The sequence below is a fragment of the Cyprinodon tularosa genome, unplaced genomic scaffold (genome assembly GCF_016077235.1).
Source record: "Cyprinodon tularosa strain WSP-4 unplaced genomic scaffold, ASM1607723v1 ctg2, whole genome shotgun sequence".
NCBI lineage: Eukaryota > Metazoa > Chordata > Actinopteri > Cyprinodontiformes > Cyprinodontidae > Cyprinodon > Cyprinodon tularosa.
The window spans coordinates 4,373,948-4,392,794 of record NW_024038733.1 but is presented as its reverse complement, the minus strand read 5'-3'; the positions used below and the strand labels follow the sequence as shown (position 1 = coordinate 4,392,794).

Here is an 18,847-nt window from a genome sequence, read left to right as displayed (position 1 = left end):
GTGGTTTATGGGACAGAAAATAAGGCAGTGGCGGTGGTGGGGGGGGGTAGCTGGGGTCTATTGTTGACAAGCTGGCAGTCACTGCTGTCATGAGCGGTTTAACAGAGCTGGAAACCAAGAGAAGCAAAGCAATTTAAATCTGATTGTGCTAAATGTGGAGTGGCTTAATGTGGGGGGTGGTCTTATAAAAATGTTTCTGTTTTCAAAAGCCAGTTTTTTGGTTTTCATACTTGAAGAAAGAATGACGGCAGAACAAGGACTTAAAAGGGAAAATCTGCTGTAAAGTAACAAAAGGAGGGAGGGGTGAATAAGGGATGAAAAGAGGGTAGAATGAGAGAAAGAGAAACATCCTGGTTTCCCTTGCCCTGTCATTAACGATGGGTTTCTCCTCAGGCACACAGACAGGCAGCAGGGAAGAGATGGAGAGAATCATGGCATTAAACCACGAAGGGAGAAGATGGAGCGAAGCGAAAGAGGTGCTATGGCTTTTGGTAGGTCTGTCATTACAGAAGGGCCGGAGACGCATTCCAGTCCTGTTATAGACCTGACCACTGGGGTTGACATAAAAACTCTCAGACACACACACACACACACACACACACACTTAAACATATTCTCTCACTAAAGCTGCCTGAGCTGGCAGCCGTTTGTGAACTGTACACGACTCCACACCCGGAGTAGAGCAAAAATCCTGGCAGAAAACACAAGCACACACAACCGCTCACTGGCTGAAGCAGAAATGTGTTTTACTGCAGAAATCAGGCCAAGAGAGCAACAATGAGACATAAAGCTGTTATTATGAGAGCTTTAACGTTAAGCTTAAACTGGAGAAAGGCCTGTTTATCTCACTCCGTCCATCAGGGAGTGTAACAGAAGCTAAACTTAATCTGCTCTTCTCCTGACTCCAGTTTTTTGGAGCTAACAACTAAAGCTGTTAGTTCATCTATGCTGTAAATAAATATTTTTCTTTATAAAATATTTCAGTATTTTTCAACGGTATTGCCTTTATATTTAATGTGTCTTACGATTGTGTCTGTAAAAGTTAACCATACTTGAGAATTAGAAGAAAAGGTATGGTTTGACTAAAATGTTTATATTGAACTGTTGAACATTTCGGAGCAACTGAAAAAAAAAACATTGCATCTTACTGCAATCACAGCTGCCAGTCTTTCATCGTGTGTCTTTATCAGCTTTGAATATCTGAAAAAATGCTATTTATGATCTATTGTAATTCCAACCTACAGCCAAATTGGTCAGCTGGATAGAGTGCACGCCTTTAATCTAAAATGCTTCAGTCTTTCCATTGATTATCATTTGTACATCGGTCTGTTCATTAACTACTTTATAGCAGCAGGAAAATTATGTTTTGAACTAAAACATCCCATCAGGAATTTTGGGTTGTATGCTAAAATCTTCCATATTAAGACAATAAAAGACCTGAAATATTTCAGTTAGTGTGCAATGAATCTAAAATATATGAATGTTCAAGTTTTATGATTACATTATGGAAAATAATGAACTTTATCACAATATTCTAATATTTTGAGAAGGACCTGTATAACCCTCATGCCCGCTGCCCTACACAGTTTGGTTTTAGGCAATCTCAGTAACAAATGAAATAGCAGCAGATATTTTGAGAAACCTCAACAACATACACTTTTACATCATTGTAGTTCCTCAAAGATGAATTAATGGAATCTGAGCGGGTGTGATATTAGCAGCCACATGTACGCCCTCCTGTTCTGCCCTGTGTATTTTGGTTTAGCTCTTGGCTCAGCAGCTCTTACTTTTGTCACATCTATATTTACCACCTTAAACCATGATATTTGCAGATCTGTTTTGTGTTATTCTTAAACCGTTGAAGCGCTACTAGATGGGTTCTAATGTGTGAATGTACAAATATAATGAGAACTAACCTGCAGGCCAGGCTATCGTAATGCTGTCAACACACTCCCTCACCACCTCTCTCTGTATGCAGAGAGAAGGGTGTTCAGCCTTCCATAATCTACTACAACCTCCTGCAGTCAAAGGTTGTTCCTGGAGCATCACTGTGTCAGATCGTGGACCATCGTGTCTTTTGCAAACTTTACAGGCCTGTGTGAAGTACTAATGAGAACTTATATTTCAGCTGGTATTAAGTTACTGATGTACTTCACAAAGGATCCTCTGTACAGAGAGGGTAAAAATGTCCAGAACCCCCCCCCCCCCTCTCAGGCTAATAGGGATGTTCGGTCTCTCTGCAGCTTGAAAAATCAAACCTTGAGAAGATGCTGCCATTTCCTAAGTATCCCTTACTTTGTTTTGGTTTATTGCATATATCTCCAATAAATGCTTAATGTTTGGGGATGTAAATATACAGTGAAACAGCTCTAGTTTTGCAATGCAGGCAAAAAGAATAACCATCAGGTTTTATCAACTATCATCATATTTTTAAAAGTAGATAACTTTTTTTTAATTAACTTTGAAATAACTAAACAAACTGCTATAGCTGCTGCCTGTTTTATACTGTGTATCTTTCTCTTCACACTTGAAGGTTGTCATTATCTGTCTTCATCAAACTTGCTTATTTTCCCAGCAGAGAGCTTTGTTTTCTAAATGTACGTTTGCTTAAGGGTTCCTCGTGTTTAAACATTAGGAGGCTCCGATTTGGGTTTTCCAGCTTATATAGTGATAACTTGTTCCAAATTTTAAATAGAAAAACTTTCCTTATTGAATAAATGCTCTTTTCACAGTGCACTGTCTTTGAATACACAGTGAAACATATTTTCATTAAAACTGTCCATTTGTTTGTTGCTTGGAGGTAGCTGTAGCAAACTGTTTTATATTGATTTTAGTCTGAATCTGCTCTCAGCCGTCCGCTGGTTGGGGCAGAATGTTACCTGTCCTGAATTTGCTTCTGAGCCATTCAGAGTCAAAATTGTCCTCACTTTGTGTGCAAAAACAAGGGATCTGACCTTGATTTCACATATATCAACATTACTAGAACTTTTAAGAAAGGAAATCCACTGAGATATTACCACAGATGGTCCTTTTAGTACTTTTTCCTTCAAATTTTGTTTATTTCTGTGCATTTCTACTATATTTTACTCCCATACTGCAGTCTCTTTTATAATAGAGCAACTCCTGAGCATTACAAAGTAATTTCTTTACATTTCTTCTCTGATCTTCATTAAACCAGAGAGTTTTTCAAAGATTGTTCTAAGAAATTCATTGATATTGCACCACTGATAGTCCTCTTGGAACTTTTTTCTTCAAATTCAGTTTTACAATAGACCTACTCCTCAGCATTGCAAAGTCATTTCTGGGCATTTCCTCTCTGGTCTTCATTAAACCAAGGAGTTTTTTCAAGATCGTGGTTAGAAGCATGTCAGCTCTCTGTGATTTACCAGAGATGTAGACAAGGTAAACAGGCAGGGAAGCCGGTCTAATGCTGCCAGTTGTGGCAGAAAACTTCGATCCCATCTACCAACATAGCTTACTGTCCGTTCTCTGGTGATCAAAATAGATGTAAAGCTTCTCTCAAAGAAAACCACGGGCAATAACTATATCAGTTCTTTCATTAAAATCTTTTGAAATATTTTTGTTTTCATCTTTATATTTTCAGTTGCCATTGGGTCTTGGACAACCTTCTACTTTTACTTGACTTTTGATATAACAATGTTTAGCTGTAAAATTCCAGTCATCCCTATATGACGTTTCTTAGTATATAGAGCTAAAAACATATGATGTATATAAACACAAAACAGGCTTCTATTCAAGCAAACAAATTTGTATATTTTATTGAAGTATTAAAGGAGCACACAGATTATTAAAAAAAAGGGAATACATGTCTAATTAGAGAACCAACTTACCAAAAATCCATCAGGTGAGTCTGGTGTGAGGGTCATTCCCAGATGAGAATTCCTCAGGTTTTTAGAAACGTTACGCAGAGCAGTTTCACCTAAAACAGACAAAGATTACATTAACATCTGGCCATAATCTTTCATATTGATGTTTAAATCATTTTATTTAGGTTCTTTTTTCTCTTACCAAGGTTTACTTTACTACAGTTTGAGTTTTTTTCCTCCCCTACCACACATTTGTACACATCTCCTTTCCTGTTGTTGGGTGGCCCATCCCAGGGTGCACCAACAAGCATCCTGCAGAAGCATGACCCAGTTATCATCAAAACACCCTACTTTACTGAAATGCTCTTATCTTTACCTCCTCTCACACAAATACGTACAGTTTCTCTCCTTCTGCTTCATGCTGAAGGACAGAGAAGCCAAACTGGGTGTCCTCGGGACCGGTGAAGACACGAGGATGTTTGACATCTATGTTGAAACATTGACATAACCCTGGAAGACACAGCAAACAAAGGATGCAAAGGTTAAAGGCTGCAACTAACTATCATTTTGAAAATCTATTAATCTTTTGATTATTTTTTTCAATTAAACGATTAATAATTAGATAGCCAAAGGTTCCTTAAGGAATTCTTTTTTTTTTTATGAAGTCAGGTGAAAAAAACTTTTTCACTTGAGGAGTTCTGGGTAGAGCTTATTGACAGACCTTTTTTTATATCTTAAATGCAAAATGTTAATACATTTCTTTACAATTGTGATATAATTACTGCTCAAAGTGGGTGGCTTTGTCGCTAAATGCATGTTTTAGAGTCTCCATAATCCTGTTAACCATTAATTGATTACTAAATTGGTTGACAATTATTTCAATAACTGATTAATTATAGTTAGTCTGATTAATTGTTTCAGCCCTTGGTAAATGTTACAATCTGAAACAAAATTATTACATTAAGATGGGAACATATCACCCCTGTTTTATCTATCTGCATTGGCTTCCTGTTAATTTTAAAATTAAAATTTCAATGTTTGTTTTTAGAGCTTTCCCTGTACAGGAGTAAAAAATTAAAACACTGGGGTGACAGGTCTTTCCCAGTGGTGTAATGTTCCACTAGATCTTTGCTTCACCTTCAACAAGGGTTCCTTTAAATCTAAGCTCAAGACGAATGTGAATCTCTAATTTTTGTATTGTACTGGCATTGTATTTTCACTCTGAAGGGCTTTAGTCACCTTAACCTGCTGTTGTCAAGCATTATATAAAGCAATCAGTCAATCATCTTTTCGGAGTGGGAATGTTAACTTAACCTTTACTGTAAAAATAACCCTAAAATAAGAGCAAAACATCCAAAACATGGTTGAGCATATTGTTTATTTTCTCGTCATTTTGTTTTATTTGCAGAGATTTGAAAGACGGGAAAGAAGAGGTATGTAAAGATGAATAGAGAAATTGAAAACGGGGATTCAGATAAAGAAGAAGTTCAGTCGAGGGAAAAGAGGCGCAGGAGAGAAGCAAAGCAGGGAAGGGTGTGGACTAGAAAAACCAAGAAGCATAGTAAGCTCCCTGTTATGACACACAAGCCTGCCCTTCATAGATGGTGGGGGATAGAGAGCAGCAGGATGGACGGCAAACCGCCGAGCTGTTATACATAAACCAAAGCACAGTTGCTGAAATTACAGTTTGAAAAGTTTACATCTCATGATATTCATGGTGGATATCACCTCCAACCCCACAGAATCATATGTGCTGCATTTTGTCGATGGCTGCTGATTCAGCTTCAAGTTTAAAGGTCCGAGTTAGTTATACTCAAACATATAGCTCAATATTTCTGGATTTATTTCTTAATTTCAAACTTTAAATTTCCCAAACCGACATTGGTCTATTAACTGAGTTGAGATATAACTGTTTTATACATACATTTTCTGGCTTTTTGGAGAAATCCTACTCTACATTTATAGGTATAAGATGATCAATATCATCCATCATTAACATCTACTAACATCTAAAGTTAGAGTTGTTCTGCAGTGCGAGCCCTATTACATGGAACAATGAATGGTATTTTACTTTGATCAGTTCTTATGCAGCATAACATTAAATATATATATTTAATCAAAGAATATTTTTAGGCACTGACATTTTTTTCACAGTGGGGTTTTCATCCACTTACATGATCAAACCAGAGTTTTTGAATCCATTTATTTTATAAATTGTAAGAGATCACTGCCGTAACTGTTAACTTAAACATATTTTGAAGTGAAATTTTGTCTGAATAACAAGCAGTTTTTGAGATGCAGTTAGCCTGTTGTTTTAAATTTCAACAGCAAGAAAAAAAAATAACATCCTGCTGTGCTATTTCCTTGCTTTACAAGGAGAAAACAGGGAAAGCAAAAGAAAGAAAATGATCCTCTCATTCAGTGAACAATATTTAAATGGTGCTCATTCTTCACACAGATGTGCAAAATATGCAACACGTGCAAATACAACAATGGTCAAATAAATCAAATGTTTAGCACATAATTCTTCACACTCCATGTACTTATCATCAAATCTGACAAATTTCAACAGTTAATCTTTCTTGAAAGTATGGGGGAGGTAAAAACATCTCTTAGTATCTCTATACCAAACCTGTTTATCTTTGCTATGGTGGGATGTTGTTGTTGCAATTTAACCAAAAACATCTGTATTTTACCTTTAAAAACTGTGTAGTGAACAGATTTGCAATCCATCACAACTGAGTGCACATTACCTTCTGCACTGGTGGGTATGTTTTGCACCAGCATGTCACTGTTGCTGTTTACCTTGCAAATGGCCCACTAAGGGAGGAGATGTGCCCTGATGCACAGAGAAAAAGGCCAATAATCAGAAACGGTAGATAGATACTTTAAACCTGAACTCCAGAAGCTCCTATGGCTAATGCCTTAATGTAGATTTCATTTTCAGGGGATTTTATGTGATAGGAAAATAAAGGTACATTGAAATTATAGGGGGAAAAAAAATATGATTTTTTTTTATTGTATTCAGTTTGCTTTGTCCCTGAATTCCTGAATTAAATCAAGTGAAATAAATATATATACAGAAAGCAGTAACTACTGCGTACCTGTGTGTAAATTGATGTGTGTATAAATCCGCTATAGTTTGAAAGCGTAAGAGGTTTGTTAAAGAGCCTTCAGTAATAAACCAACATCATGGAGACTAGATGGACCAGGGAGATGTTATAGAGATGCTACAGGAAGAGTTTGGTTATGAAACTATATCCAAGGATAAAAATCACTGCCTGAGCACTGCTTTATCTGTCATCTGAAAATAAGGAGTATGAAGCAGCTGCAAACCTACAAAGACAAAGCTATTCACCAAAACGTACAAGCTAGAAAAAGGACAAGAGCAGAGATTCTCCAAGAGGTTTATAGGAACCCTGGAGGAGATGCAGAGATCTAGACCAGGTGGGGAAATCTAGTGCCAGGGCAACTAGCAGCTCCTTAAAGAAAACAACAGTTTTGGACTTCTGTTTTGTGCTGCAATACATACTGTACCAAATATATTGTATATATACTGTACCAAGTATACTTTATATATACTGTACAAAATATCCGGATGGAAACTGCACAGTAGAAATTTGTAAAATTAAAAAAATGTTGAAGAAAACCTACTAATGTTGCTCGTATATCATCTGTAGCTGTCATTCCTTTTAATTTCTTCCTAAACATTTTCTACCAAAATGAACTGCTTCACAGAAAAATTATCTTAAACTCAACCTCCAGATAAAACCCTCCTCCAATCTTAACACTTGATAATTTACCAGTCCAATCTGTATGTTTTGTAGCTCAAAAAAAAAAGCGTCTATAAAAAACATAATAAATCTTTCTAAATACAATTGACGTCACTTGCAATTTTGCAAACTTTCAGGTTAATTTGCAGAAACTCCCTCAGTCTCAGCCTGTTATTTGAACTGGGAACATGACTGGATTGTGTGAGAGTACACGACATTTTGCGGTAATATCCTGCAAAAACGCACATTATCCTTGTCCAGGACAATCAGGGGGAGTCCACTTGGTTCAGAGGGGGAAACTGGATACATTCAGTGTGTTTCTTCCATTTCTGCTTTTCTCACAGACCTCAGTTTCTTCCACCTACTTGCAGATGTCCTGTCTGGTATTATCATTGAGCTTGAAACATTTTTCTCTGTTTTGTGTTCAGATTTGCTCATTGGGGACTCGTAGCTAGAAAGATCTGTAGATTTATCCAAGAAAACAACATGCAAGTAGTGGAAAAGATTCCTCAGGTAATTCTGGTTCTGTTGCTTTAATCAGTTTAATCAGATGGATGAACATGATGTCTCTTCACGCCATACTTTTCCCACAAGTCAAGCTGTTTTGACTGTAACTGTATCTAATGTCTACAGCTTCTACAATACAGCTTGAATCTCAGTCAAACACCTGCAGTCATTTAAGATTTCCGGTAGTTTTCTTTTTTGTGTTCCAAATGCACAACTGTGTTTTAAGTTAGTGGGAAATTTGAAAAAATGTGAATAAAAAAAAAAAAAAAAAAACGAAGTGTAGAAGCCTCCTGGATTTACACAGCTGAGCCGAATAAATCATACGTGACTGGTGATAATATTAATGTCTTCATTTTAATCTGACATAAAAACATCCACCCTCCAATGTTTTCCTTCTGCTGAAATGTTGGTCTTGTTTTATATGTGCCTTTCTTGTGCGGAGGTGTTTTTTTGATATCTCAAACTGAAACCTGAAGTTGAATTTTTTTTCCCTGTCTCCCTCCTCAATGTGCCTCCTATCTTTCCACAGAGATAAAGGCATCGCTATAAGGGAACCGCCTCATGGCGGGGCCCCTGGCAGCCAGCATGTCCTCAGTAAATCGTTCCCCCTTTGACGAGTCAAAACATCAAACTATGTTTTAGTCATAAAGGGTCAAATGTAAATTTATTTGCTCAAAGAGAAAAAACGATTACAATGAGAGGATATATATAAATATATATATATATATATATATATATATATATATATATATATATATATATATATATATATATATATATATATATATATATATACACACACTCACCGGCCACTTTATTAGGTACACCTAATACCTTAGGTACACTGCTCGTTAACACTTAATTTCTATGCAGCTAATCACATGGTGGCAACTCAGTGCATTTAGGCATGTAGACATGGTCAAGACAATCTCCTGCAGTTCAAACTGAGCGTCAGTATGGGGAAGATAGGTGATTTGAGTGACTTTGAACGTGGCATGATTGTTGGTGAGTATTTCAGAAACTGCTGATCTACTGGGATTTTCACGCACAACCATCTCTAGGGTTTACAGAGAATTGTCTGAAAAAGAAAAAACATCCAGTGAGCAGCAGTTCTGTGGGCGTAAATGCCTTGTTGATGCCAGAGGTCAGAGGAGAATGGCCAGACTGCTTCGAGCTGATAGAAGGGCAACAGTGACTCAAATAACCACCCGTTACAACCAAGGTGGGCAGAAGAGCATCTCTGAACGCACAGTACGTCAAACTTTGAGGCAGATGGGCTACAGCAGCAGAAGACCACACCGGGTGCCACTCCTTTCAGCTAAGAACAGGAAACTGAGGCTACAATTTGCACAAGCTCATCAAAATTGGACAATAGAAGATTGGAAAAACGTTGCCTGGTCTGATGAGTCTCGATTTCTGCTGCGACATTCGGATGGTAGGGTCAGAATTTGGCGTCTACAACATGAAAGCATGGATCCATCCTGCCTTGTATCAACGGTTCAGGCTGGTGGTGGTGGTGTCATGGTGTGGGGAATACTTTCTTGGCACTCTTTGGGCCCCTTGGTACCAATTGAGCATTGTTCCAACGCCACAGCCTACCTGAGTATTGTTGCTGACCATGTCCATCCCTTTATGACCACAATGTACCCAACTTCTGATGGCTACTTTCAGCAGGATAATGCGCCATATCATAAAGCTGGAATAATCTCAGACTGGTTTCTTGAACATGACAATGAGTTCAATGTACTCAAATGGCCTCCACAGTCACCAGATCTCAATCCAATAGAGCATCTTTGGGATGTGGTGGAACGGGAGATTTGCATCATGGATGTGCAGCCGACAAATCTGCGGCCACTGTGTGATGCCATCATGTCAATATGGACCAAACTCCCTGAGGAATGCTTCCAGCACCTTGTTGAATCTATGCCACGAAGAATTGAGGCATTTCTGAAGGCAAAAGGGGGTCCAACCCGTTACTAGCATGGGGTACCTAATAAAGTGGCCGGTAAGTGTATATATATACAGTATATATAGAGAGAGAAAGAGTACTTTATATTAACAAGATAATCCACTGTCTGAAAGTGTAGTTCTGGTCCTCTATTTCTCTGTGGCTCCATCTTCACTGCAGGTCTTGATGTTTAATTCTGATTTCTTGCTTGAATTAGTTGATTTTTGTATGGTTGTTCAGAGTACAAAAAAAAAACGGATTTAGTTTGAATTTGCCTGCTGAGTGTACGTAGCCTCTTTCTTTCTCTGTGTTCAACAGTAAACCTGTCAAGCAACATTTTATGGTTTATTTGAAAGAATGAATGAATAGACAGACAAATAGAGCTTTTTTCATACCTCACTGGCTATTTTATTGTAAAGAAACAAGTCAGTGAAAACTCCACATATCAGGTGAAACTTTTGCACATAATCAGTGTTGTGAAAGTCTGTGCATGATAAAACTTTATTGTATTTCAAAATAAAATACCTTTATTTTCTATCATATACATATAAAATTGTATCATATTTCACAGTGCTTTTATCCAAGGCTTTCCCAGCTGGATAGTGATAGTTTCTTCTGTATCGAGGGTCAGAACTGGGGAAGGTTTCATGAAGTTATTTCTGAACATGTGTGTCTATCATTTGGCTGCATCCGTGAGAAGTGTCCTAATGCGGTGACAGATCATTTAGTCTGGTCCCTGCTGTCTATGCAGATCTGAGATGCCAACTCTTCAGCATCAAAATAAGCTATGGGCACTTTTCTGATTGCTCACACATACTTACACAATGTATTTTCTTTTTCCCATCAAGACAGGCTAAAAATGAAAGCTGTCTATGCAATTATTTACCCAGTCCCCTAACCCTGTTTACACTCGTCAGCCATATTATAAACCCTGCTGTAAAAAAAAACGTTTTGGGGTTTTATTGTGGCAACACTCATTTTAAATTTGTCTGCCAGTTTTCTCTTTTATCATTCTATTCATTCATCCTTTCAAGTAAACCATAAAGTGTTGCTTTTATTTTTCCACACACTTTTTATAACAAACACAATGAGATAAACAAGTTTACCACAAGGTTCTGTCCGTTTCAAGCCCTGCAGCGCTTACAGAACAGAACCATTGTTTGCCTTATTCTGTCCTTCCTCCTCTGCATCCATTTTCAGTGAGTTTAAACATGACAACCTGCCAGCGGCTTCTTGGCCACTCATTGTCATGACAACTGGTGGCAAACATACATCCACCAAAACCAAGTCCAGATTTTCTGAACCACACACTGAGCTCTGGGTGCTGCTGCTTTTGGATGAGACCAGTTATCACTGGGAAGTATGGGAGCGAAACTAAATGCGATTCTGCAGTCTTCTTTAGTCTAGCATCAACATAGATCAGCAATGTTCATAACTTCTAAACCACCATCAAATGTTTCTGTGGAAAATTCAAATGTACTACTAGGTTGTACTAAACAACATTTGGTTTTGTATACACTCTGTGTGTAAGTCTAAGTCTAAATGTCATTACATTTTCTATAAGACTTTCAACCCTTCTTTTTTTGGGGGGGGGGAGACAGGGGACTTAATCAGACCAAAACAGCTTTTTTAGATACTTTCCAGTGAATATATAGTTTAGTTGATTTTATTTTATGTCTTCACATAACACTCTATAATTACATTGGCATTGGATGCAGCATTCGGATGCAGGAGTTTTCCCTGCAACCGGAGGTTTGTCAGATAGACTTTTCAGTGAACGGCAGCCTTGCTTCTGTCAGTGAGTCCAGGGCAGCTTGCTGTAATGCAGTTTGTCAACATCAGTGTGAATGGGTGAATGACTGAATGTAGTGTAGAGCGCTTTAACCAAGTCTCCTGACTTGAAAAATTGCTATATAAGTACAGGTGATTTACCATTTTTCTGGATTATTAGGGAGTTTTCTATCATTTGTCAGAAACACACACCTGAATCTTATCTATTTAGTCTAATATTAGGAGAATGTTAAAAGATAAATCACTTTTTAGACATATATTAAATAGTATTTAATACCAACAAGGGGATTTTCAAAGATAAAATAAATGACAAGATGGAGGACAATGCCTATCTCTGGCTATATGTCGGGTCTTTGCAGTATTTGGCCCTTTCTCTCGTTGCAGAATCTGTAATTACTTGTAGATTCTGGTAATGTCCCAATCCAATGTTTAGATCCATATTAAGGCATTTTTGTAGGACTGAAACCTCCGATAAAACTCCTTTCCTGGTGTTTGTTGTAAGTATACTGCCTGGACGTTGAGATAGCTGAAACCCCTAAAAAACAGATTAAAGATGACATTTGGTACCTTTATGATACGGACAACTGTTGGGCTGAATAAAAGGTGCTGGGATGACAATGAAGCGTGTCATGTTCCCAGTAACCAACAAGTCATATAAAAAGTAAGCCTAAACCTGCAAATAAAACAAAAAAAACATGACTCTGGATTAGGAGATGTGGACCATTGTTGAAAGGCCTCACAGCTTAATGTCATATTCTAAATGATGTTCATCTAGTTAAACCCACAAAAAAGTTAAAACAAAAATTTATAGAAAGCCTGATGAATAAATTGACCAAAATCATAAAAAAAACAACAACCAGAAAGCCTAGCTTATTAAAAGAGAAGTCTAAAAAAAAGTTCAAATACTTTTTTACAGCCTAACTCATCTTTGGCTCCCAAGTCAATCACCTTGAAAATATGGTTAAAAAAAATTTTCTTAAGTGACGTGTCTTCATATAAGTCTGTGTCACCTTATTTTTTTAAAGAATTCGTAATGTTTTCCAGTCCTCTGACTCTCTTTACCAGATTTTCTCTCCATTAACTTGTTTGCGTTTTATTCCCATCCTTGTCCCTCTCTCCTGGGCAACCAGGGTTGGACGATGATAAGAGAGCGAGAATGAAATTTATCAAAAAAATACAAGACGATAGGAAGAGGATCCCCAACAGACACACACACACAAACACACACACACACACACACACACACAAACACCTGTGTTTGACATCTCAGTAAAGCATAACAGGCATGGGAGTACTGTTGTCCACATTAGGGGCTGTTCTGTTTAAACCATTAACATTACATACTTAGTCACCTACATGCTCCAGTATGACACACAGAAGCAGAAACAATCACTTCAGCTACAGCAGCTACTGTAGACCTTAGAGCAAACATTCAAACAAGTAAAAAAGTTTTAGCTTTTTCGTGTTCGATGTGAACGGATAAGGCAGTTTAACGAGATGAGTTATGCTGGACTGATGGTGGCATCTTTAATTATGTTGTTTTTTTTGCAATCTTTGTCCTTTGTTGCGACAAAAACTGCAGCAGGGTTATTTTCTCCACAGTTTGCTGCAAAGGGCAACATTTTTAGTCTACTGATAAACTTCACAAGTCATTAAAGACATGTTGCATTGAGAAAACTGGCATACCCTTTACAAAGAAAACAAAAAGGAATCAGCAGGTTGATCTTATACTACTTCATGGAAGCGAGCTATAATACAGCAGCTCCCCCACCACTTATCAGCCTCACTATCGGACATTTTTTTAAGGCAGACAACAATGGCCTTTTTCTTCATATTCTTTCTGCTCAGCAGAAACAGTTCAGTGAGGTGTATTAGACTGCCCTGCTGCAGCAATCATTAGCTCCGGAGGCTGGCTGACTTTCACGCTTCATGGTGAAAACGAACACGCCACAAGACCCTCATTACAGCAGCTTTAGTCTTTAAGTCTCAGAGATGGGAACTGCTGATATGACCTGAGAGAGCATTTCTTGCAGCTGCTGGGTTCAGTCAGCTCTAAGAGGAAATGAATCTGAAATGTTCTGGACAATACTACAAACATATGAGGTTAAGAGTTTTTAGACACTATAGTCTTTACTTAGTTGTCTGAGCATTAGCGCTGTTAGGAACTGACAACCTGTCCAGGATGCACCTTTGTCACTTTCAAGTTGTTGTATTTCTTTGTAATCCCAGCAAAAACAATAAATTAATCTAGTGTGAAGTTTTTTAAATTTTATTAAGGCTTTGGTAACTTTATCTCATTCTTTAATATCAGACAATTAATAAGGAAGTAATGGGCCTTTAAAATGTAAACTCTGACCAAATCCTTTAAATCTGCTCATTTAAGACTTCCTCCAAAAAAAAAAAAAACATGTCCTGGTTCCTAAGAAATTAACAGGACTAACATTAGAATGAAAGAAAAAAAAAGTTCAATGAAAAACAAACTGTTTCATTTACTAGCCTCCACATTTGACCTATTAGACACATGGAGTGTGTCCAGGTGTTTTTCTGCACATGCCTGTTTTATTCTATGCGCACCCATCTGAGGAATGCCTGCTAAAAGGGCAGCTGTCACAGAGAAACAGCCATAAGGGAACTCTGGAAGGCATATGGGGCAGTGCTATTGGCAAGTGCTGTCTGTCAAGGAAGTTGATGACCCAAAAAGAAGAGCTGCATCAGCATGGAGATATTTATCCATATCATTTACAGTCAACCTCTTCTCCTTTTTATTACAATATTTGGGTCTGCATAAAATTATCCAAGGGGCTGAATAGAATTTACCTTGGGGCCTCACTTTAATTAGCAACAACACCTATTTAAAGAATTTTATATTTATGTTTTTTTTTTATTCACAAAGCATGATTAAGTTATAGTTAACTTGTATGATATTGGTTAATTCTCTGATTTTTATAATTTAACTATACTGTTGAAATAAAAAGGATGCATAAAGTGCTTTGGAAAAGCACAAGCCTACACTCACTGACAGCCTCTTAACACAGAGTCAGTAAAGAGGAGTCAAACTTTATTTGTGATTGCAAAAAATGTTGAAAATGATCAGATGTTAGTTGTTGTTTTCAGTTACAGGCTGCAGACATTAACTGTTTAAATCAAAAAGTATAATAATAGCTAAACAAAATAATGAGCTTATGCAAAAATCTAAAATGCAAGACTATTGGTTTATTCTTAAAAATTCTGGAAGGAGCATCATGAAAGTTAAAATCTTTACAGAGGTTTGCCCCAACTGGCAATAAGTTGAAATGACACCTGTTTTGTTTTTTTGCATAAGAGAAGAGGAAAAGCACTGCAATCTGATGCTGCACAGGACTTCTGTTTTTTTGGGACGTAATGTCATCTGAGGTAAGAAAGCTATAAATGTCCCATTTATTTTGAACAGAGCATCTTATCTTTTTAAAACGCAGGTCCCTTTTTATTCCCAGGGCAAATGTGATCTACCTTCATTTGATGACTTTGGAGGCTCTTGCAATATTTAGGCTATGCTACTTTGCATTTTTGACTGGTTTTGTGATCAGCCACAAAAAATAGTCACCCATGTTCTCGTGCTACTGCTTTAATGCCAGAGGAGACTCAACAAAGACATGTAACCTTTAAACTTGTAAATTTCCCCACCAATAAATGAAAAAGTTCAAGCATTTAAATTTGTTTTAAATTTGTAATTTGAAACAAGTTAAAGGAGAATCTAAAAATCTGAGATCTATATTTTTGTCCGAGAATCAAACCACATTTGTGGGTTGAGGTACCCTCTGTTTGTGAAGCCTTAAGCAAGGTTTATACTTGATTTATTGAAGGTTTCCACACCAACAGCCATGCAAGGCAAGTATCCAGTACAGTTCAGAATAAAGACATTTTGATGTGCTTTACATGAATTAAACAGTAACATAGAAAGAAAGGAAAAGCAGAATAAAAGCATGCTCTTGTAGGGAAATTCTCTGAGTGGCTGATTGGAAACCGGAAACTCTACAGAATAGACCTCATTGGCAAAGAAAACTCACGAGGCAAAGATAGAAGCCTACTCTAAAAATGCCTGAACTCGTGCATGTGAGCAACCAATGAGTCATTTATTTTAACAAAATAACCTCTTTTTCCAAACAATATAGCATGTAAAAATTATTTTTCTTAGAGAGTTTAAAATAAGAATCAGCTACAGGGCCTTTAACACTTATGACATGACTTAGCTTCTTAGGCACTGAGATATTTTCTTTGCATCAAGGTAAGAGAATACAAGGTTATAGTTAATTTATATCTTGTTTAAAGATCATGTACTTTAGTGATGCAATTCTACTAAACTAAACTGAATTGACATATATAGACTGAATAGAACACAGAGTAACACGTTTAGACTGTTTCTTCTAATTAGCTTTTTGGTGCTTTTAATAAAAATTTTAGAAAAAAATGATTTAATTAAAGAAAACTTAATATTTTAATACCAAAATATTGACCTGATGAAACATAAGACTATTTAATCTTCAGTATGGTCACTCAAAACTTGCTCACGGCTCACTTTACACAAGTTCATGCATTAATGCAACAATGTATGAAGATAACCACATTGCCTCTGCTGATGTGTTCATCATGTCCAGGTTGGAATGTGGTCTTTTACTATTTCATGTACATGTTTGTCTCTGATGTCTCTCATCTCTATGAGGTCAAGCTGGTTTGAAGGCCAGTTAAGCACAGTGATACTTGGGGCTTCAGATAATCTATTAGTTCTTTTGGGAGTGCAGGTGTACACCAAATCTCACTGGAAAATCAAACCAACATCAAAGCTTGATATGAGAGGAAGTAATAAAAATGTCTTAAAATGTCTCTGCACACTTTCTCTGATTTTTCACTTGCAGAATAGAAAATGGTATGACTGCAAATCATTACTCTATGCCAAAACCTTGAACTAAACCTCAAGCATCTTTGATCTTTTGCCTCTTTACTCTTCCTCCAAGCTCTACAACCATCACGCCCAGATGAAAATTAAACATGTATTTTTATTGGACCACTGGGAAAGAGACCAGCCCTTTTCTCCCTCATGAAAATGTTTTAAATGGCCTTACACAAAGATTTTAATGTTGCACCCCAAGTTTCAGATTCTTCTGCATGCTACACATACAGCTCCGACCCCAGCTGCAGGGCAAACTAGAAACTGCCCCAAACTCTCAAAAAATGCTATTTTTCTTCCACTCAACTTTACATATACATCTTATTAACTATGAGCAGGTGTTCTATTGCAATACTAATCACAGGGCTATGTTATATTCTAATGTTTAAACAACTGGCATTTCTAAAATAAGTAAACAAATGAAATGCCTCTTTCTGCGCATATAAATCTATTCTGAAAAAATATATATTTTACTTAAAAGTACTAGCGGCTTAAGTGGATAATTTCTTTTGAAATATAAAAGAAAAACTTACCTTTCAGGAGTAGGAGAAACTCCAGGCACAACAGATATTTGCGCAGCTCCATTTATAAAACTGAATGAAAGCAGTCCCTTTAGTCCCTTTTTTTTCTACTTCTTTTCCTCTTCTGTTTTTACAAAGTTTTCTGTCCTGACCAGCTGGAAACGCAGAGAGTTTTTATCCACAACATATTCACATCAGGACAGTAAAATCCACTCTGTTTTTCAATATCAGCGGAACAAATGTGGCTTGAGTTCATTTACAGACTAGTTATTAAAGGTTTAAATAATTGAGAAAAATAAAATATTGTTTGCTGTAATATTTCAAGTCCTCGCGCGATCAAAATATAGAAAAACAGCGCGTGCACCTGTGCTGTCCAACTGAAGTTTCCAGTTAGGATTGAATGAGCTGTAATGAGCAACACCTTCAGCTGTCACTCAGCGGCTGGGAGCGTCAATCCCTCCGGACCCCGCAGCGCGTCTTTGAAGACCGAACTTTACGCAAACTCTTCTCCAACTTGGAGCAGAAGCGCTGGCCCTTCTTATCCCAATGACTTATTATCCATGACCTTTTCTCGCTGTTCATTCCTGTGCGCCTTCATCCACGTCTCTCTGCGTCTCTGCTGGAAATGAAAGGGCGCATTTATCTTCACACCTCCTGCTGCTCCATCTGCCCACATACATCCACTCCTCTGACTGAGCGACCGGTTCTGACGAACCTTCATCCCAAATCTTTCTCTCCTCCTTCATACCATATGTGTGTGTGTGTTTTTTTTTAAGGTTGTCTCATTTCCCCGCAATGGGGTAGGTTTTTCCCGTTTTTGATCATAAAGAGATGACATGTCACATGAGCTCAAACAGCTCTCTGAAATCTCTACAAGAAAGCAACTAATGCAGTTTACAGAGAGTTGATTTTCCAAAAAAATATTATATTTTAACAGAAAACAATATAAATAGATGCTGAAAACTTTAAATGTTTTCAACTCTAACTTAAATGCATTGATATTGGGTGGACCTAAATTTTATCTCTAGCAGTCCCTTTTCTACCTGAAAATCGCAATACATCAGATAAGGGCGAACAGTTACTTGGAGATGTTGGAGATCGACCTGTTTTCCAGTGTAGTTCTGTTTCTCTGACTGTGACTGGATGTGCTCTCTTCATCCTCTGACATGGGAGCTGGCTCAGAGCTCCTCTGCCTGGCTGTGTTTCCTGGACGGGGACGCCTTTTACAGCTGCTTTTTGAATCTCTGCTTCTGTCTCCTTGAACCCCAGTCCGCCTCTGCAGATGGCCGCTGACACTGAGCCTGGTTCCACCAGAGATTTCTTCCTGTTAAAAGGGAGTTTTTCCTCTCCACTGTCGCTACAAGCATACTTAGTGTGAGGGATTATATTGGAGTCAATGGGCCAATGCAATCAACTGGTTTCCTTAGATAGAAAACTTTGAATCAATTGGACTGTATGATCTGATGAACTGTAAAGTGCCTTGAGATGATATGTTGTGAATTGGCGCTGTATAAATAAACTGAATTGAATTGCTTTGCCGTGACCACCTCCAGAGC

General features: G+C 37.5%; 1 protein-coding gene across 1 annotated transcript in view; it reads right to left on the bottom strand.

The window, feature by feature from the left end:
- Window positions 1-18,005, bottom strand: part of itga10 (integrin, alpha 10) — a 42,070-nt gene extending 24,065 nt beyond the window's left edge. Inside the window, exons 1-4 of the mRNA XM_038284339.1 lie at window positions 17,304-18,005; window positions 4,226-4,337; window positions 4,030-4,139; window positions 3,852-3,940 (exon numbers count right to left, since the gene is read on the bottom strand). Coding sequence (XP_038140267.1) covers window positions 3,852-3,940; window positions 4,030-4,139; window positions 4,226-4,337; window positions 17,304-17,355 — 363 coding nt within the window. The 5' untranslated portion in view covers window positions 17,356-18,005. The remainder of the gene's footprint in view (window positions 1-3,851; window positions 3,941-4,029; window positions 4,140-4,225; window positions 4,338-17,303) is intronic.
- Between the last annotated feature and the right edge of the window lie 842 nt (window positions 18,006-18,847).